At 67.9% G+C, this 19,231-nt stretch overlaps 1 protein-coding gene across 2 annotated transcripts in view; it reads left to right on the top strand.

The window, feature by feature from the left end:
* ZNF469 (zinc finger protein 469) overlaps window positions 1-18,962 on the top strand; it is a 236,588-nt gene extending 217,626 nt beyond the window's left edge. Inside the window, exons 2-3 of one of the 2 annotated variants that reach the window (XM_060289547.1) lie at window positions 2,418-2,477; window positions 6,158-18,962. In XM_060289547.1, coding sequence (XP_060145530.1) covers window positions 6,285-17,450 — 11,166 coding nt within the window. In that variant the 5' untranslated portion in view covers window positions 2,418-2,477; window positions 6,158-6,284 and the 3' untranslated portion in view covers window positions 17,451-18,962. Of the gene's footprint in view, window positions 1-2,417; window positions 2,478-2,819; window positions 2,936-6,157 lie in introns of those variants that run through there. The other variant, XM_030849361.2, reaches the window with a different exon arrangement.
* Window positions 18,963-19,231: the final 269 nt, after the last annotated feature.

Consider the following 19,231-nt stretch of genomic DNA (forward strand, 5'->3'; position numbering starts at 1 on the left):
GAGGCCCAGAGCTCTGACCAGACAGGGCCATCTGTGTGCTGAGCTGCCCAGTCCCCCGGTGTGGGGGGACAGTGCCACGCCCGAGGGCTCCCGAGATCACACCTGCTTTGCAGGTGGACACACACATAACTGGGAGGGCTTCTTGGAAGAGGAGGGCTGGAGAGGAGCCTGGAGGAGCAGTGGGCACGTTCGGAGCTAACACCCGCAGGCTCGTGCGTGCAGGGCCGTGTGAATGGTTTGCTGTCCCGTCCACGCCCCTGGCCACAGCCCTTTGACACCAGAGCTGTGATCACCCCGTTTTGCAGCCAGGAGGTGTCAGAGCCAGGATTCAAGCCCGGGCCCAGCTGACGCGCCCCCCCTCCCTCACGGTCTCCCTGGAAGTGGGTGAGAATCGGGAAGCTGGAAGAGGAGGGTACGGAGAGGCCCGGGCTGAAACGAGGCAGGTTGAAAGGGGAGGTGAGGGCAGAGGGTCGGGAGCAGAGGCCGGACACTGTACAGGGCCTGGGGTCCGTGGGGAGGGAACACCGGAGGGCAGGGGCCCAAGGCCCATGGCGGGACGCCCCTCACCAGGAGCTGCCGCCCACACCCCAGCTGGAGCCGGCCAGCACCACCGCGGGCTTGAGTTACCCAGAGGCTGGGGCCAGGTGGTGTTTCTCAGCGAAAAGGAGACGCCTGAACTCGTGGGGTTCCTGGGGGCAGGCCGGGATCTGGGGGATTGGATCTCCCCACTTCAAAGGGGCCCCAGGCCTGCTGAAACCCACACCAGTCAGCACCAAGGGGCTTTGCCAAGAGCCTGGGCAGGGGTGGGAACCCGAGACCCGGGCGCACGCTGTCCCCCACCTGCCCCACAGTCTGAGCACCCAAGATGGGCCCTTGTGCCCCCGGAGGGGCAGCCAGCATGGGGTGCTGCAGGCAGAGGACAGAGGCTGACGGGGTGGCTGAGCCCTGCCCACAGGTCAGCACGTGGAGGCAGGGCCGCCCCAGGGAGGAGGGGGCCCCGAGGCGGGGGCTGAGGTGCAGAGCTGTCCTGCACGGGGCAAGCGTGGTCCCCAGGGGCCTGCCTCACACCCCTACATGTGCACTACATGCTATGTGACTTGGCGAAGTCACACAACCTCTCTGAGCCTTCGCTTCCTCATCCATAGTTCCTGTTGACTTTTCGCAGCAGAGGCAGGATCAGTTGCTCACCACTGTGTGGCCCACCATCCAGCAGAAACGTGGCGATCCCTGAGTGAGTGAGTGAGTGAGTGAGTGAGTGAGTGAGTAACTGGGAAGCTGCAGGGAAGGCAGGGCCCTCCCCAGGCCTCGGCCTGCCCGCCTCCAGGTAAGGGCACGCTTCACGCCCTGTGACGCCGGGACTCACTTGAAAGCCTTGGCGTCTCCACATTGTCAGGAGGGCTGCACGTCAGTACAACCCCCGAGAGTTGTCCCCGTGGTTCCCTAAGGCTGTGTGACACGTAGCAGCTTGAAACAATGAACCGCTATATACCGTTGCCGTGGGTTCCGAATCTGGGCGTGTATCCTGTGCGTTAGCCGCGAGTCGCCACGTCCAGCCCCTGTTCGAGGGGAGGGATTTGGGCTCCACCTTTTGGAGGGAGGAAGATGAGAGAATCTGTGGCCAAATGTCAAAACCGCAATAGTGCTTAACTTGACCATCTCTCTCCAAATCACAAATGCATTTGCCGTTTCTTCTTTGAGTTCATCCTGCTGGTCTCACTTACACGTACTCGTGGCTCTGCTATTTGCAAAGGCCCAAATAGGACAACCTAGCATCCACCCGTCCGGAGGGATCTGGGCATACGAGTAGCTGTTCCGCAGAACATTCCGTAGCTGCGTGTGGGTGGAGCAACGGACAGGCAGACGTCAGCCAGACGTCGCTTCGTGAGGGTCTGTGGGATTACCTCTAAGATTCACCGTTTAATGCAAAAAGTACAGTGCGTGTAGTAGACTATCTTTTGTTGAAGAAAGGGGCAAATGGGAATATTTATTCATATTTTCTGGTATTTGCATCAAGAAACTCTGGAAGGAAACACAAGAAGCTGCCCCGTGTGCTGACCCAGCAGGGCAGCGGAAGAGGGTCCATGGGCCGGGGGAGCCGGTGGGGGGGGGAGACCTCTCACTGCAGAACTTCAACCACAGGAACGTGTGATCTGTGCACACGAAATACCACGACAAGAAACGTAAGATCACCACCAACCCAGCGGGAAGGCGACCAGCTGACCCCACCCCTGCAGGGCTCCCCCACCCGCCAGGCCGGACTGAGCTGCCCACGGGCCTCCTGTGGTCACCCAGCTCCCCGCAGTCCACGTCGGCTTCCTGGGGCTCTGCAGGCTCCGTGTCCTCTCTGGGCCCCGCCCCCCCAGGGCTTGCGGCCAAGCACCACATTGATGCTGACATGCTTCCCATTTTCTTTGCAGCCAAGAAATCCCCATCCCTGTGGAAGCTGCGCGGCGACCCAGCTGAGGACCGACTCCCAGGTACGTAGAGGGCACCGCTGGAGTGGAGGCTGGCGGGCCGCACGCGGCCGGAGCTGCCCTGTCCCCGCTCTGCCACCCGTGTCTCCTTCCGTATTGCTCGCTCAGGCGGTAATGGGGGCTGCCGGCTGCCTCCCTGGAGCCACCTCCGGGGCCGGCCCTCCGCTCCGAACCGCAGCCCTGGGCCGGGCTTGTCACCTGACGCTCTGTCCCCTGGCCAGCTCGTCAGGCCACTCGGGCCAGACCCCTCCTTTCCTGAGGGGCCTGCAGCACAGCTGATTCAAACCAGCAAATGAGCCTCTTACGCCTGTTTTCAGACCCTGCCCAGCCTTCCGCACAAGCCGCCCTGCATCTGCTTTGTGTCCGTGAGCAGAACAGGACTCAGGGGGTGACGGGACGTAGCGGTTACGGTATTCACAGGGAAATACTTCGGTGGCCACCACACCGTCTGCTAAACACCGGTGAGGAGCTTGTCCACTGCACTCTTTAGGGCCAGCATCAGTCCCGGGGCGTGGGTGGAGACCTTGAGCCCACGGAGGCGGGGCAGGGGCCGGGGCCACAGCCAGCAGGGGCCGTCAGCCGCCCAGGCCCGAGCCCCACCCACCCATCCCTCTCAGGGGGCGCAGTTCGGAGCCTGGACCTGCGGGGCCTCCACGGTGTCTGACAGCTACTTGGGCGTGACCGGCCACCCCCAGAAGGCTCCAGAATCTGTGGGGAGGCCAAGCCCTGGGCCCTCCCCGCTCCTCACAGCAGCGCCTGGGCAGTGTGCGGAGGGGTGGTGAGGAAGGCCCCTCGAGGTCAGGGGCCCTTGCGCATCTGCCCACCTGGCCCCTGGGCCTCACTGCCTGGCAGGTTCAGGAGCAGAGGCCCCACAGACCAGAGCCCGTCCTTGCTCCTAGGGAGGGGCGGACACCAGCCCCAAGTGGGTTCAGAGCCCCTGATGCCTGCCACGCGGGAGCCCCCTCCTCTGACCCTCCAGGCCCTGAGTTAAGTCCCACCTAGCATGCAGTAGGTGCTGCCTGCCCACTGCCCCCCACGCCCAGCCTCTTTGGGCTGTCCAGGAGCTCTGAGCCAGGGTCAGGTGTCCACAGCTGTGCTGTGTCTGCTCCCCTGGACGCTGGGCATGGGGCAGATGTCCAGAAGCGCCATGTGAACCTGAACTTGAGAACAAGGGGTCGGACCCCATATGGGGCCTTTCCACCAGGAGCAGCTAACTCACAGCTGCTGGAACTGAAAGGACCCTTCAGACAACCGGGTCCGACCGTCCCCTCCGCCAATGGAGAAGGGGAGCCAGGAGATGGGCGGCGCTCCTGGCAGACAGGCAGCCAGCCCACCGCAGCCCGTGACCTCGGCCCTTGAAAGGCAGCAAGGCGATTCCCGAGTCCTGGCTCTGGATGTCTCTGCCTGAAAGAAGCATGAACCACTGCTGCTCGCAGCTTAGCGGCCAGAAGGAGCCACGTGGCCTGTGCTGCTTGCAGCGGGACACACGGACGGTCCTTCCGCAGGGCACAGCGCACTCGTGGGTCATGATGCAGTCTCCCCACCTTGAGCCTAACGGGGAGCCCTCTGGGCAGAGCCCGGGCTTCTGGCGTTCAGAGTGACGAGTGTGCGGGCCCGAGGCCGCAGGTGCCCGAGAGCAGGGGAGGGGCGCCTGGGCTCAGGGCTTCCGCTCCTCCTTAAAAACTCAGGCGGGACGGCCCAGGTGACCCCGACAGACCCCAACTCCCATGTGGCTTCAAGCAGTGCGGGGGAGAAGCAGCTCGGCAGCCCGTGCACAGACGGGGACACGGAGGCCCGGGAGGCGCTGGCATCCGGGGGAGCCCCTGCGTGCCAGCGGCCAGCCAGGCTCTGTGCACTGCTGAGCCTCAGGACGGCCCTGCGAGGGAGGCTGTTACCATCGCTACCCCGAGGGCGTGCAAACCCACTTCCCCAGCCCTGCGCGCCTACTGTGCGCCAGACTCCAGGCCAGGGGCGCGGGCAGAGGAGCAGATGCAGACTCGCCCTCAGGGCTCAGGCGGCAGCAGAGCGAGTCGGCAACCCCCCCCAAACAGCACACATCCCACAAGGGCCTGACCCAGAGTTGGCAGAGAGTCGTCTCTGCAGCAGCCCCATCGGGGGCTCCACTGGGATACCCATTTTCCAGGCACACGGCGACTGAGGGACTTGCCCCAGCGGCGTCACGGGGGGCCCGCCCTCCCCTTGGCCCCCACGGCTCTCTCGTGAGGGGGCCGTCCTGGGGGCCCTGACTGCTGCTGCCCCTACACCAGGCACAGCCCGGCTCTGAACAGGTGTCCGGACCACATGTGGGGCTGGGAGGAGGCCCCGCAGGAACGCCCGGTGTCCTTCGCTAGCCCTGAGGGCTTGGGCGAGTTACGCCCCTCCCTGTGCTCCATAATCCCACCCGTAAATCAGCGATGACAGTAGCGCTTCTGACCTCTCGAGCCACTGTGAGGACCAGAGGAGTGGCTGGGAAGCACTCAGTGTCCTGGCCCCCAGTGAGGGCCCAGAAGGAGCTCAAGCTACTGCTATTGCCATCATTTATTCATTCAGCAAACTTCACCCACGAGCCCTGCCCCAAGGGCTCTCAGTCCACATGTGGAAAGGGAAGCTGAGGACTTGCCCCAGGCAGTGGAGCCCAGAGGAGCGGGGAGGTCCCTACCTAGGAGGGAGGGCGCCCCCAGGCTGATGGGATGGGGAGGGTCCAATGGCGGGGCTGGCCTGGCAGAGGATGGGGGCGGCGGTGGGGCGACGTGGCGCCCACTGCTGGCCGGCACTGGAACCACGCCCAACCTGGGTCAGGAAGCCTCTGCCCCGACCTCAGAGCTGGTGGCCTTGACATGGGGCTGAGCTCCCACGACTGTCTGGGGAGAGCCAAGAAAATCAGCGTTGCTGACAGCCGGCCGCGGGGTTGCTCTGTGGACGAGACCCCCAGAGCCGCCAGGGGGATGGGAGTGGGGTCATGGAGACAGAAGGAAGGGGTGAGGGCCATGCCCCCGGAGGCTCCCCTCACCCGGTGCTCCTAAAGCTCAGTGTCCTGGGTGGGGCCTTTCTCCAGAGGCCCGTGGGGCTGTGCTCCGGGCTAGGGTCACAGGCACAGGCCAGATACGTGTGCCCCCAAACAGGAGCTCAGCTCAGGGACCCAAGAAAGGAGCCGGAACCTTCTGGAGACCGGGGGTCCGCAGGGCGAGGGCCTGGAGGCCGTCCTGTGTGATCCCAGGGTCAGGGGATGGGGCAGGTGAAGGACCAGGTGGGAGCCTCGGCCAGACGCCCCCTCCGTCCTTCCTGGGCTCTCCGCCCTGGCCGTCGGGTGCCCGTCACCCACCACGGGGCCACTGCAGGTCTGGGAGCCACGTGCCACTTGGGGCTTTGCTGCTCAGGGCCCGGCTGGTGCCTCGCATGGCTTGCTTGGGGGTGGCCAGGGGGCTTCTCAGATCTCAGGCCCCAACAGTATTTTCTCTTTTTCCTTCCTTTTCCTCTCCAACCCCAATCCGCCCCCCACTAAGCCTTTTCTCAGTCTGGCAGCAACTCTTTTCCCCTCTCATCTCTCAAGGTGCCGACGGAGCCAAGCCCCCTCCCCTAAAAGTACAGGTCACGTGCCCGCCGCTTCTGCTCCCAGCCTGCCACGCCACCGTGGGAGCCACGAAGCCCCACGGTCCCCGACCCACTCTGTCCTTTCCTTGCAGGCTCCACTCAGGACCATGAGACCAGGCCCCTCCAGGGCCCCTCGAGGGGCGAGGATGTCCGCCCAGCCCGCTTTCCGCGGCCCGCCTCAGACCACAGCATCCTCCTAGCACCCAGGACGGAGGGGCCATGCCTGGGGAGCAGCCCCTCGGAGCGCCACCCCCAACCATGACCGGAGACCTGCAGCCCTGCCCAGTGGCCAGTGGCACGGGGGGGGGCCCCCTGCAACCTCCCAGTGAGGTCAGTGCCCCAGCCAACAGGACCGCCAAGACCACGGGCAGCGGGGCCCAAGCCATGGACAGCCCTGAGGCCCAGGTGCGGCAGGCTGGGAAGGCGGGGCCCAAGGCCCCACTCCCCAGAGCCCAGTCCCTGAGCAGCGCCCCTGGGAAGGGAAGCAGCCCCCAGGCCCCAGCAGGGAGGAACCTGGTGCAGGCTCGCACACGGCGGGCGAGCAGGCTGGACAGCGGCCCCCAGCAGCTCTACGGTCTGAGCATCGCCAGCTCCAGGCCCAAACCCGCCCTGGACGAGAAGACCCCTGAGGGCCCGCAGCAAGAGGCCCCCCGGCCCCCAGAGGCCGAGGCCCCCCGGGGCCAAGGAACCAGAGCCCGTCTCAGGCCCGGCCCCCCCAGGGCTGAGGCCTCGCCTGGCCCGGAAGAGCTCAGCTTCCAAAAGTGCTTCCAGGAGACCCCCTCCAGCTTTACCTCCACCAACTATACCTCACCGAGCGCCACCCCTGGGCCCCCGCCCCTCAGGGCCCCCCAGAGCAGCGGCGCCAGCCCCTGCCGGCCGGCCTCCTACGTGGAATTCCAGGCCAGCAGGGCCGACGCCTGGCCTCCCACGGCTGAGAACAGCTTCCCAGGTGCTAGTTTCGGGGTGCCGCCCGCTGAGCCGGAGCCCTTTCCCGAAGGCGGCAGCCCCGGGGTGGTTGCCTTCCAGTACCCCTTCCCAGAGCTGCACGGAGCCGGCCCGAAAGCCTTCCCCGAGGACGCGGCCGGGCCCGAGTTCGCCGAGAGGACGCTGGTGTTCGCCTTCCACCAGCCTCGGGGAGCGTGGCCCGAGGAGCCGGTGGGCACGGGCCCAGCCTACCCCCTGCCCGCCCGCTCGGGCCCCCCAGCCCCGCCCTGCTACCCCGGCCGGCCAGGCGGCCTCAATGCCCCCAGCGACCTTGGTGGTGCGCTCCCTCCCCCTGGCGCTGCTCGCCCGGCCCCCAGCCCCTTCTCGGAGAGCACGGCCACCTTCCGGGACAGTTTGCACGAGAGCATGACCAAAGTGCTCCCTGAGAGACCGCCTTCGGCCCACGATGGGCTGGGGAGCCCCAGGGGGCCCCCAAACTCGATGGCCCAGAGGCAGTTTCCCGGGCAGGCGTATGGAAGCCCCGGAGCCGGCGGGGTGGGCGCCAGCCCAGGGCCTCGGGACACGGAGCTGACTGCCTCCAGGCCCCCCGCCGCCAGACTGCCCCCGCTCTGGGACCCCGCCCCAGCCCCTTACCCCACGCCTCCCCTGGGCCCCCTGGCCACTACCAGGAGCGCATTCTTCGAAGCCCAGCCTGGCCCAGGCCAGCAGCTCAGCCTCCCCCAGAGCCCCCCGCTGCCCTGGCCCCAGGTGCTCCCGGCCGCCGGCCCCAGCCCCCACCAGATGGAGATGTTGAACCAGCTGCCTTTCCCCCCGGAAGTCCCCGAGTGGCAGGGGGGCAGCCAGGGAGCCCTGGCTGCTGCCGCAGGCAAGACGCCCGGGCCGGGCGAGAAACTGGCGGTCCTGAGAAACAGCCCGGGCCAGCACAGCAGTGGCTCCCCTGGGCTGTTCGCCTACAACGGGCTGAAGGACCCTGGAGCCCAGCCCCCCTTCTTCGGGGCGGCCCAGCCCCAGGCCTCCCCCCGGGGCCCCCCCGGCCCGCCCCCGCCCAGGGTGGTGGGAGCCTCCCCCAGCGAGTCCCCCCTGCCCTCGCCGGCCACCCACACGGCCAGCAGCACCTGTTCGTCGCTGTCCCCTCTGTCCAGCAGCCCAGCCAACCCCAGCTCGGATGAGGGCCAGCTCCCCGCGCCGCTCGGGCCGTCCGCCTTCTTCCACCCACCCACTCACCCCCAGGACACCGGCAGCCCCTTCCCGTCCCCCGAGCCCTCGCACGCCCTCCCCATCCACTACCAGCCGGAGCCAGTCAAGGCCTTCCCTTTCCCCACAGACGGGCTGGAGGAGCCCCCGTTCCCTAGCTCGGGGCTCGAGGTGGGCAGCGTGGGCCTGGAGGGCTTCCCCCAGGAGCCGCCCCCCTACTCTGCCCACCACTTCCCCCTCAGCAGCGCCAGCCTGGACCAGCTGGATGTGCTGCTCACCTGTCGGCAGTGTGACCGGAACTACAGCAGCCTAGCCGCCTTCCTGGGGCACCGGCAGTTCTGCAGCCTGCTGCCGGCCAGGGCCAAGGATGGCCACCAGCAGCCCCCCGGGTTCCCCACACCCCCCGTCACCCCCTCTGCACTGGCTGCCCCCAAAGTGCCGGCCAGCGGGACCCCGAGCCCACTCAGCCACACCAGGACAGCGCCCTTCCTGCTGGGTGGGGACGTCCGGCCCGATGGCAGAGATGACCCCCTGAGGATGAGCTTCCTGCCCAGCCCGGCCGCCGCCCCCTTCCCACTGCCTACAGGGGACCTGGACCTGGACGACGCCGCCAAGCTGGACAGCCTCATCACGGAGGCGCTCAATGGCCTGGAGTACCAGTCAGACAACCCTGAGATCGACAGCAGCTTCATCGACGTCTTCACTGACGAGGAACCTTCCGGCCCCCGGGGCCCCGCCACTGGGCAGCCCCCCAAGACCAGGCTGGGGGCAACGCCAGAGAACAAAGCCCAGCTCCCGCTCCCGGCGGTGGCTGCCCCGCTGGAGCCCCAGCCGACCCGGCCCGGCGACACGGGCTACCCGGCCGGCCCCAGGCCCAAAACCCGCTCCCTGGGCCCAGTGCCCTCAGAGGCAGACGGGGCCGGCCTGGCCGGCCAGCAGAGAAGAGGAAAGCGGTTTAAGTTGTTCCGGAAAGAGCTGGACACGGTCAGCACCGCCAAGAGGCCGGGCAGGGGCTCCAGGGCCAGCCGCCTGAGGCCGAGGAGGAAAGGCCGGGCTGAGCCGGCCCTGTCCCGCCCGCGGGACCTCAGAACCCAGGCCCCCAAGAGCCACGCGGACCCGGGGGGACGGGCCCTCCTGGTGGAGACCCGGAGCTCCAGGCGCCTCCGACTGTCCCCCGGCCAGGATTGCAGGCGGAGGCGGCCGCGGGGCGGCACCTGGAGCAAGGAGCTCATCCACAAGATCGTGCAGCAGAAGAACCGGGCGGGCAAGCACGGCCCAGCCCCGGGCACCTTGGACGGCGGGCCCCCCGACTGCGCCGGCGCCTCTGAGTCTGAGGAGGAGGTTGGCCCGCGGCTGCGAGGCTCACGCCCCAGAGGCCGGCCCCGCCCCAGCGGCCGGCAGTGGCGCCGGGGCGAGAAGAGGAAGGAAGTGGACGTGGCCCCGGGTCCCAGAGAGGACGGGCAGCAGCAGAAGCCCAGGAAGGCCGTGAGGCAGGAGGCCGTGAGGCCTGGGGGCTCCCCGGGCCCAGAGGAGCCGGGCAGGCCGTGGCCGGGTCCCATCAAGAGTCCCGAGGCCCAGGGCCCGTCGCACGGCTCAGAGGCTGGAGTGGGCCCTGAGGAGAGAGGCCCCCAGTGCCTCCTGCAGGGTCTCACGGGCGCCGAGACCCCAGAGGAGAGCCACCCCTCTCTGGACTTCCCCCGAGACACCGCGAGCCCTGAAATCGCTGAAGACCTTCCCCCCGAGGCCACAGAACTTCACAGAGAGGCTCTGAGCTCCTCTCCAGCCACCCGTGGGGGAGGAGACCCCTGCCCCCCAACCCCAGAGCGACCACAGCTCCGCAAGGAGGACGCAGTGCCGCCCCGCGCGAGCTCGCCCCCGCTGGGTGCCCCCCGGTGCTCGGAGCCCCCTGCCTCCCCGCCAGGAGAGTCACTGGTGCCCGTCGCTAACGCAGCCGACACGGCCCACCCCGAGCCCAGGACCCTCGTTTTGAAGACCCCTGGTCTTGGAGATTCCGTGGGGCTTCCAGCCGCCAAAAAGGGGCCTCAGCCCTACAGCAGCCCTCCCAGCGGATTGTTCCTCAGACCCAAAGACCTGGCTGGCTGTTTCCACAAAGACCTGGGCTCTCAGTCCTCAGCCCCAGACAGCCCACCGGCCATCAGGGCAGGCCTCTGCCAGGGTGGCGAGGACGCCAGTTCCCAAGACCCCAGGCCGCCCAGGAGCCCACCCTACACAGTCGTCACGGGCCCAGGCAAAGCTGAACCGCCGCCGGCCTTGGAGCGCGCGGCCCTTTTCTCGGGGCTGCCCGGGCACGGCTTCGAGCCGCCAGTCTACGTCAGCCTCTCTGGGAACGGGGACACCCAGGTGCCACGTGCGTGTGCTGCCCCTCCCCCGAGGAAACCTCAGCTAGACCCGCCGTTCCCCTCGTTTCTGCCCAAGATGGGCTGGTCCCTGCTGGAGGAAGTGTCCCCCGTGCCGCCTGGCCATCTGCGCCCTTCTCCCAGCCTCTCAGGGGAAAAGGCATTCAGTCAGAGGTGTCTCAGTGAAGGGACTGTGGCCACCAGCCTCCCCACTTCGCCCGGCAAGGTTATCAAATGTAGCACCGCTTGTAGCGGTGACCTGTCAGAGGAGGAGCTCGAGATCAAAAGGCTGGTCACCGAACTGGAGAGTCAGCTGCAAAGCAAAGGCGCACAGGACGGCCCGGGAGAGCCGTGCGGAGCCAGCGTCACCAGTCCTGGGGAACTGAGTCCACACCCGGAGGGGGCAGAAACAACTGTGGCCACCACGGGGGGCACTCCAGGGGGCCCCCAGGAGGAGTGGCCCTCGTTCCACCCTGGAGAAGCAGCCCTGGCCCCCAGCGCCCACAAGGACGTGGTTCCTGGGGGTCCTTTCAGGCCCACTGGGGCCAGCCTCAGTTTCCGGCCAGTGCAGAAAGCCGGGGTCTCCAAGACGGGGCTCCCCGGGGCCCACCTGGAAGTCTGTTTACCAGAGCCCCCATGGGACATGGGGAGCTCAGCGAAGTGCAGCCCAGGCCCTGAGCCTTCACTCCCTAAGGGTAACAGGGCCTCCAGCGCACAGCACAGCCAAGACCTCCGCCTGCACTTTCTCTGCCCACGGAGAGGGGGGCGTTCCCCGGGCTCCCACAGGGCACCTGGGCCCTGCCGAGACCCCTCGGAGCTGGAAGCGTTCGGCGGCCCTATTGCTCCTCTTGCACCTGGTTTGGCATTTCGGGGGGCCGAGCTTCTGCCCCTGGGTGCCACCCCACATTCTGGGGCCAGTCACAACAGTGCCCCCAAGGGACACTCTGTGAGCAGCACAGGTGGGCCAGGAGGAGCAAGGCTCCTGTCCCCGGTAGCAGGGGGCCCTGGCCCTGAGGGTAATGAGGGGTTTGTACCAGCGGGGGCCTCCCCAAGTCGTGCCTCTGTGCCCGACCCCAGCCCCGGCAGGAGGCCCCAGGACCCAGCCTCGAGCCCCCTTCATCAGCTCCAGCTCCTGGTGGCCAGAGCGGCCGAGAGAGAAGATGACACCCGGGGCTCACAGGGGCCCCCGCCTGATGACACCCGGAGCCCTCAGCACAGCGACCCCTCAGATCCAGGAGAGGAGAGTGTGGAAGGTGGGAGGATGGCCTGCAGCCCCGCCCAAGGCTTCCCGGGGGGCGTCCCTGCTGTGGCCGGACGCCAGCTGGGGCCAGAGGGAGGTGGACATCCAGGCTCACACGGCCAGGCCGAGAAGCCCGAGGGCCAAGCTGGAGCCAGCCAACCGCAGCCAGATGACCGGGGGAGGCCGGGGCGGCCGGCCCAGCCAGCCGGGCAGCTCCAGCGAAGCAGGGTGGCCGTGGGCCTTCGGGACGGGGCACGGGCCACCCCAGGCCCCGCCTACTCTGAGGCGGAGTCTTCTGTCCCAGCCTTGGCAGCGGCCGACACGGGAGATGGGCCCGAGGACCAGACTCCAGAGGCAGTAGCTGGCCCAGGCCTTCAGAAGCATCTGCTGTTCACTGGCGGGAGCCCAGTGCCCCCCACCAGGGACCCGGCCAGCCACACCCCCTCGCCCACCTCTGCAGCCACCCCTGATCCCTGCGGCCCCACGGAAGGCCCAGCTCGCCACCCTCTCCGGGGGGACTGTGGCCCCCGGGAAGACCCTCCTGAGGAGCCCAGCTTCGTCGGTGCCTTCACTCCCGCCCGTGGAGGGGACTGCCCTGGAGGTCGTGTGGCAAGGACCCTAGAGGGTTCCAGAAAGGAGAGACCCAGGGAAGCTCCTGCCTGTGCCACCCCTCCCCCCCCAGCGAGGGCCACCTCCCCGAGAGTGACCATCACGGCCGCTGCCCTGTCCGGCATCCCTACCACTGGTGGCCTGGGGGCAGTCAGAGGCCCCAGGGCCGAGTGGCCAGACCCCAGGGGAGCCCTGTCCAGCACCCACCCCGATGGGGTGCCCAAGGGCCCCTCCTCAGAACCCCCAGGCAACAGGGAAAGCCACGGTGTCACCGCTGTGCCCACTGACCCTTCCACACAGGGGGCCGTGGGGCCAGATCCCCACGCCTGCCAGGAAGGTGAGGCAGAGGCCAGCCTCCAGGAACAGGAGGGCCTAGAGATGCCCGGGGCTGGGCGCCCTGCCGTTACAGACGCCTCCGAAGCCGGCACCAGGGCTCTGAGGGTCACCTGCCCTTCCACAGAGCCCCACCCAGGCAGAACCACAACTCCGAGCGGCACAGCCAGCGACTCCAGGCCACGCTCCCCCCAAAGCCTCGGGGACACCCTCCACCAGAGACCCCAGGGGGATCCCCTCAGTCCCCAGGACCCCAGACAGAAGCCTCGTGGCTTTAAAAAGAAGCCAGTGTTCACTGAGAACGGCCACTGGAGGGGCGGAGCCCCCAGCGGGCAGCCCGTGACCTGTGAGGTCTGCTCGGCCTCCTTCCGCTCTGGGCCGGGCCTGAGCCGCCACAGAGCCAGGAAGCACGGGCTGCACAGGGCTACTGCCTCCCAGCCGAGCCCGGCGGCCCCACCTGCTCCCCGGACGTGCCACCCACCGGGAAAGAAGAGCCGCGGGGCGCCGGGGAAGGAGCGACCGAGGCGCCTGGCGGGAGACCCCCGCCAGGCCGGGAGGCTAAGCCCTGCTCGCGGCTCTGTGGCCCCTGAGGGTGCCCTGGGTCCCGGGATGTCCAGGGGGCTTAGGCGGGGGCTCAGCCTTCTGGGAGCACCGGGCTGTCCCCCTCGCTGGGAACCACATCCCCCAGACACGGTCAAGCAAGGGGTGGATGTGAGGCCTGCAGAGCCCAGGAGACGGGACCAGCTGGAGAGGGATGAGTCCCGTTCCAAACAGACAAAGAGAGGCGGGGGCCAGAGGCGGGGCAGGCCGCCCGCAGACTTCCCCAGCGAGTCAGAGGGGAAAGCCAGCAAGAGGGCGAGAAAGCCGAGGGCGAGAAGGTTCCGGGAGGAGAGCGGTCTCCAGGGCCCCGCAGATGTGACTTCAGGGAGAAGAGGCTGGACTCCATCGGCTGCCATTGCCAGCCGCCCAGCTCTCCCGAGCCGCCGCCTCTCACCAGAGGCAGAGCAGGAGACTGAGGCCCCGCAGCCGCCTCTCGTCGCCACGGACCTGGAGGAGACGCCTGCACGGAAGCCTCCCGGGGATCGGGTGGCCTGTCCAGGGATGGTGGAGGGGGCACCTCCTGGGCCAGAAGGGCCCGCGGGGCGGAAAGCAGCCTCGGCGAGAGGGTGCGGGGGACCCCGAGAGACCAGGATGTCTGGCATCTGCAGAGAGCCGTCGAGGGCAGCTGGGGATAAACCTGCAGGGGACAGCAGAGTGGCCGAGAGCAGAGCAGGGCAAGGTGTCCGGGAGGGGCACGAGGCCCCCTGGGACCCCCAGGGCCCTCCCGAGACTCGTGGTGCTGAAGCAGGTGGCACCGTCAGCAGTTGCCTGCGGGACCCCCTGCACAGTCCAGGAGAGGGGGTCCGGGAGCCGGAGAGCACCGCCCCTGAAGCCCCCAGCCCGAATCTCGGAGACCCCCTGAGCTTGTTTGATGATGAGGCCTCCTTTTCCCAGCTCTTCCCCCTGGGAGACCGCTTGGTTCGGAAGAAGAACCCCCGTGTCTATGGGAAGCGCTGTAAAAAGTCGAAGCCACCTCCCCAGCCCGCGCCCAGCAGCCGGGCAGGCGGCAGTGCCACTCTGTCCTCCTTCCGCCTGCCCACAGACCTCAGTGACTCTGGCTCGCTCTGCCTGTCCCACGAGGACCCGTGGGGTGACGAGGCTGCGGGTCTGCCGGAGTCCTTCCTCCTGGAGGGCTTCCTCAGCAGCAAGGTGCCTGGCATTGACCCCTGGGCCATGGGCCCCAGCCTGTGGGCCCTGGAGCCCCACGCGGAGGCGGACCCCTGCTGCGCCGAGGACCACCCGTCAGAAAGCATCCCTGAGCTGCACATGGTCCCGGCAGCTTGGCGAGGCCTGGAGCTGCAGGCCCCCGCCGACGGGGCCACCTCTTCTCCGGGAGGCGCGAGCCCCGAGCCCCCCAACCTAGAGCGAGAGCACCACGAGTGTGGCGTCCCCGGGAGCGCCGCGGATCTGCAGGTGCAGGACCTGTGCTTCCTAGGACCCTGCGAAGACCCCGCGGGTCTCCCCAGCACCAGCTTCTTGGACTTCAAGGCCACGGCCAGTTCCCAGGGCCCACTAAGCAGGACAGAGGGGGCGGCCGGGGCAAGAAGGGCCCCAGGCGGAGGCCGGCCCACCAAGGCCAGGAGGGCGTCCTACAAGTGCCGGGTGTGCTTTCAGCGCTTCCACGGCCTGGGAGAGCTGGACCTCCACAAGCTGGCCCACAGCCCCTCGCCGCCCCCCACCTGTTACATGTGCGTGGAGCGCAGGTTCGGCTCCCGCGAGCTGCTGAGGGAGCACCTACAGGAGAAGCACGTGCAGAGCAAGGCCGGGCTGTGGGCCTGCGGCATGTGCCGGCGGCAGGTCGCCGGCGTCTGGATGTACAACGAGCACCTGCGAGAGCACGCTGTGCGCTTCGCCCGCAAGGGGCAGGCGCGGAGGTCCCTGGGGAACCTGCCCGGATGTTGGGAGGGGGACGGCGTGGCCACGCGCTTCCTGAGCGGCATCGTGGGACAGGTCTCCAAACCCCACCGGGGCAAGCGCTCCATCGGCGGCAAGGCAGGCGGGGGCCCCGCGGAGGCGGCAGGGGCGGATGTGGGAGCTGGGAAGGAATTCCCGGGGGAGAGACGAAGACCCAAGGCCCGCGCCAACGGCTCAGACCCGGACAGCGCCTCGGCCCAGGGCAGCCCGTCAGCCTGCGTGAACCTCGCCCCGCCCGGCGGCTTGTCCCCCGACGGCCGTTCGCACAGCGAGTCCCCGCCCCCAGCCGTCCCGGTGCACCAGGACTGCAAGGACCCCGCCCGCGACTGCCACCACTGCGGGAAGCGGTTCCCCAAGCCGTTCAAGCTGCAGCGCCACCTGGCGGTGCACAGCCCGCAGCGCGTCTACCTGTGCCCCCAGTGCCCGCGGGTGTACCCCGAGCACCAGGAGCTGCGCGTGCACCTGGGCGGCGAGCACGGGCTGAGCGGGGAGCTGGAGCTGCAGCACACCCCGCTGTACGCCTGCGAGCTTTGCGCCAACGTCACGCACATCAGCAAGAGGTCCTTCGTCTGCAGCTCCTGCAACTACACCTTCGCCAAAAAGGAACAGTTCGACCGGCACATGGACAAACACCGGAGGAGGGGGCAGCAGCCCTTCACCTTCCGCGGCGTGCGGAGGCCCGGCGCCCCCGGGCACAAGGCCTTGGCCCGAGAGGGCTCGCTTCCCAGCAAACGGCGCAGGGTGGCCACGTCCAGCAGCCCCCCCGGGTCCGGCGTGGACGGGCCTCTGTCCCGGGACAGCGGCCCCACCCTGAGCGAGCGGTCCCTCCCAGCCCTGCCCCAGCCCTGCCCGGAGACAGCTCCCAGCACCACAGCAGGGCAGCCCGGGACCCCAGAGAGGCCCACAGACCCCGTGGGCCACCCGGTCGGTGGCGGCGATCTGCCCTCTGCCCTCCAGGAGCTCCTGCCCCCGTCTCTGTCTCCTTTCCCGGCGGCCTCGGCTGATGGCACAGATGGCCACGCGCCGGACCAGGCCCCGGAGAGCTCCGAGGACGAGGCTTCCCCAGGCAGCCCTGGGTGCTTCCTCCAGCAGGCTCTCCCCTTGGGGGGCTCTCTGCCCCAGCCGGGGGCCAGAGGCCAAGACGCAGAGGAAAAGAGGGCAGCTGGCCCGCTCTCAGGGAAACACAGGACCCCAAGCGCCCCTGGCAAATGTGCCCCTGACCATCACCCAGAGGCCCCCTCTCTGCTCTGGAAGGAGAAGCAGGTGTCCACGTGTCACGTGGCGCCTGCCGGGGGTGCAGGAGGCCCCTCCCTCAGAGCCAGTGCCAACAAGCCCGGGGGCTGCCAGAGCTCGTCCAGGGACAGGTCAGCCTCGTCCACCGCCAGCAAAGCACCCAAGTTCCCAGTACAACTGAAGAAGGCGGTGCCCAGCCCAGTGCCCACAGAGCTCCCCCATGGCACTGAGGACAGGCCAAAGCCCACCACCCTCAAAGTCAAGCCGGGCCCCGGCTCCCAGGGCGCTGGAGGCCCCCGGCAGGGCACCAAGGCAGCAGGCGGCAGCCAGCCCCAGCCGGCCAGCGGGCAGCTCCAAAGTGAGACAGCCACCACCCCAGCCAAGCCCAACGGCCCGGGCCAGGGCCCTGCCCCAGACAAGGCCCCCCCTCGAGCCCCAGCCAAGGGCTACCCCAAGGGACCAAGGGAAGCCAGTGACCAGGGGCCGCAAGGGAGCCTGGGCCCCAGGGAGGACGGGGACAGCAGTGAGAAGAAGAGGAAGGGCCGGGCGCCGGGGCCAACCAGGAATGAAGCCGTGGGGAGCCTAGGGAGAGGCCCCGCGGTCCCTGACAAACCCCCCCGGGCCCCGCGAAAGCAGGCGACTCCCAGCCGCGTGCTCCCTGCCAAGCCCAAGGCCAGTAGCCAGAACGGGACACCACCCCAGCCCTCAGAGCCGCGGAAGGGGGAGCCCGGCCACACCCAAGGGAGCAGCAGGCGCGGCAAGGAGGCGCTGGGCAAGGCCCTCCCCCAGGCCAGACCCCTGCATAGGCCCCCCAGGAGGGGCGGGGCTGTCCTCGGTGCTGAACCCCCCAACTCCCGGGCCTGCCGGACAGCCGAGTCCCAGAGCCACCTCCTCAGCCAGCTTTTTGGGCAGAGACTAACCAGCTTCAAGATCCCGTTAAAAAAGGATGCTTCCGAGTAATTTATAGGAGCCAGCGCGTGCCGGGAGTGGGGCTGGGGACGGACTGGCAAACGGGGGACCCGGTCTATGCTGAGGAGCTCCAGCCCTCCGAGAGTTTACCTGGTGGCCACATCTTAACCCACCTGCCGTAGCGTGCAGATACTCAAACTTTGGTGTTAGACCTGCGACTCTGATGCCTTGAACAGGGCCTGGGGTGGACAGCAATCCCTTTCTAGCTGGAAGGTGAGGGCGAGGGGCGGGCCAGCTGCAGCCTCTTTGAGACCATGCAGCTGTTTTCTCAGTACCAGGACGTTAAAGAGAAAGCCACTCACACCCACCCCAGCCCCGTGTGCCCCGCAGCCAAGGCCCGGTACGCCAGGGAACCCCTCGCTTTAAAGGTTTGCACAGGGCGCCCCACCTATGTCGTCTAGCAGGAAGTAAGTTGAGGCAGCCGCCGGTCGTGTGGCGGCAGCCTCCGTCTTAGTGTCGTTGCTGCTGTTGCTGGAATTCCAAAGCGACCCTAGAAATCAGATGGGGGCAGAAGAGCCAACCGTGAGCTGCCCGGCGCCCCCCGCACCACCACCACCCCCGAGCACAACAGGCCTTCTCTGACCACAGGGTCGTGCCGGCCACTGTCCGTGCCACTGACGGAAGCGCCGGTCTCCAGTGCACCTTGACCCCTGGTCCTCCCTCCCCACCCGCGCTACCCCCAGCCCGGCCTCCGCAGTTGCCCTCCCTAGAGCCTGCCTTCTACGTGGACCTCTCTGCTGCAAGTATCAGCAATTTTACTCTGAAGATCCTGGTGCTATTTTCATGTTGTAATGTGAATACAGGCTTCCTTGATTTGTTTTACCTGGGGGGTGGGGTCGGGCCAGGAGGCGCAACGTGCCACCCGGGCGGCCCGAGGCACCAGTGGCCTGAGAAGCCCTTCGCTGGCTCCCGGCCGTCGGTGGGAGGCTCCAGCCCACGGGCAGCTCCCGCGCTGGCACGACCCAGGGGCTGGCTCGCGTGTCCTTTCTACAGAATCGTGTCTCCGCGGGGGCAGGAGGCAGGGAGAGGTTTCCTCCTGTTCTTAGGCGTCTCTGAGGTTTGCGGTTTGTTTTGTTCTGTTTCTTCATTTTAGCCTTGGGTGCAACGTGTGTGTCAAAAGCTTTAATTTTGATATTTCGAAAGAAACCAAATCAGGCCCGTACTGCCTTTGTAGAAGGTACGTGTGCCGCTCAGTGCCTCTGCAGTGCTGATGAATAAACCCGGGGGCTCTGAGGTTGTAACATCTTAGCGCATCCATGCTGTCAAATATATGTCCACTGTTTTCACGGGGCACCTCCTCTGTGGCCTCTGTCCTCCCGCCAGCCCCACCCTGCCTGCCTCCCCAAGCCGCCGCTTCGTCCGTCCTGTCCCAGGGCCACCTGGCCCTGCAGAGCTGCCCCAGCCATAGGGTGGTCCCACCAGCCCCCAGACTTGTTGACACGGTGCAGACAGTGCCTTAGTGCTGGGCGGGACCCTCTCAGGAAGGCACTAGCACAGCTGGGTTAGGGGACCCAGAGGGCAGCAAAGGCAGCAGGAGGGATCACACTCCCACCGCAGGCTCAGATCCCTGGGGCCCACGTGTCCTGAAGACCCCCGTGTCCGGGACAAGCACCCGGATGGCAGGCAGGGCCCGTCCAGAGTCGGGCACCAGCCCTGATCCCATCCTGCCCCTGACGGCTGCCTGGACACGGGGGTCTCTCAGAGCAGGCCTCAAACAACACATGTCGGGCCGGGGGTGGGGGGGCCTCACCAAGCCCTTCCACAGGGAGGGA

This window comes from Globicephala melas, chromosome 19 (assembly GCF_963455315.2).
Source record: "Globicephala melas chromosome 19, mGloMel1.2, whole genome shotgun sequence".
Classification (NCBI taxonomy): Eukaryota; Metazoa; Chordata; class Mammalia; order Artiodactyla; family Delphinidae; genus Globicephala; species Globicephala melas.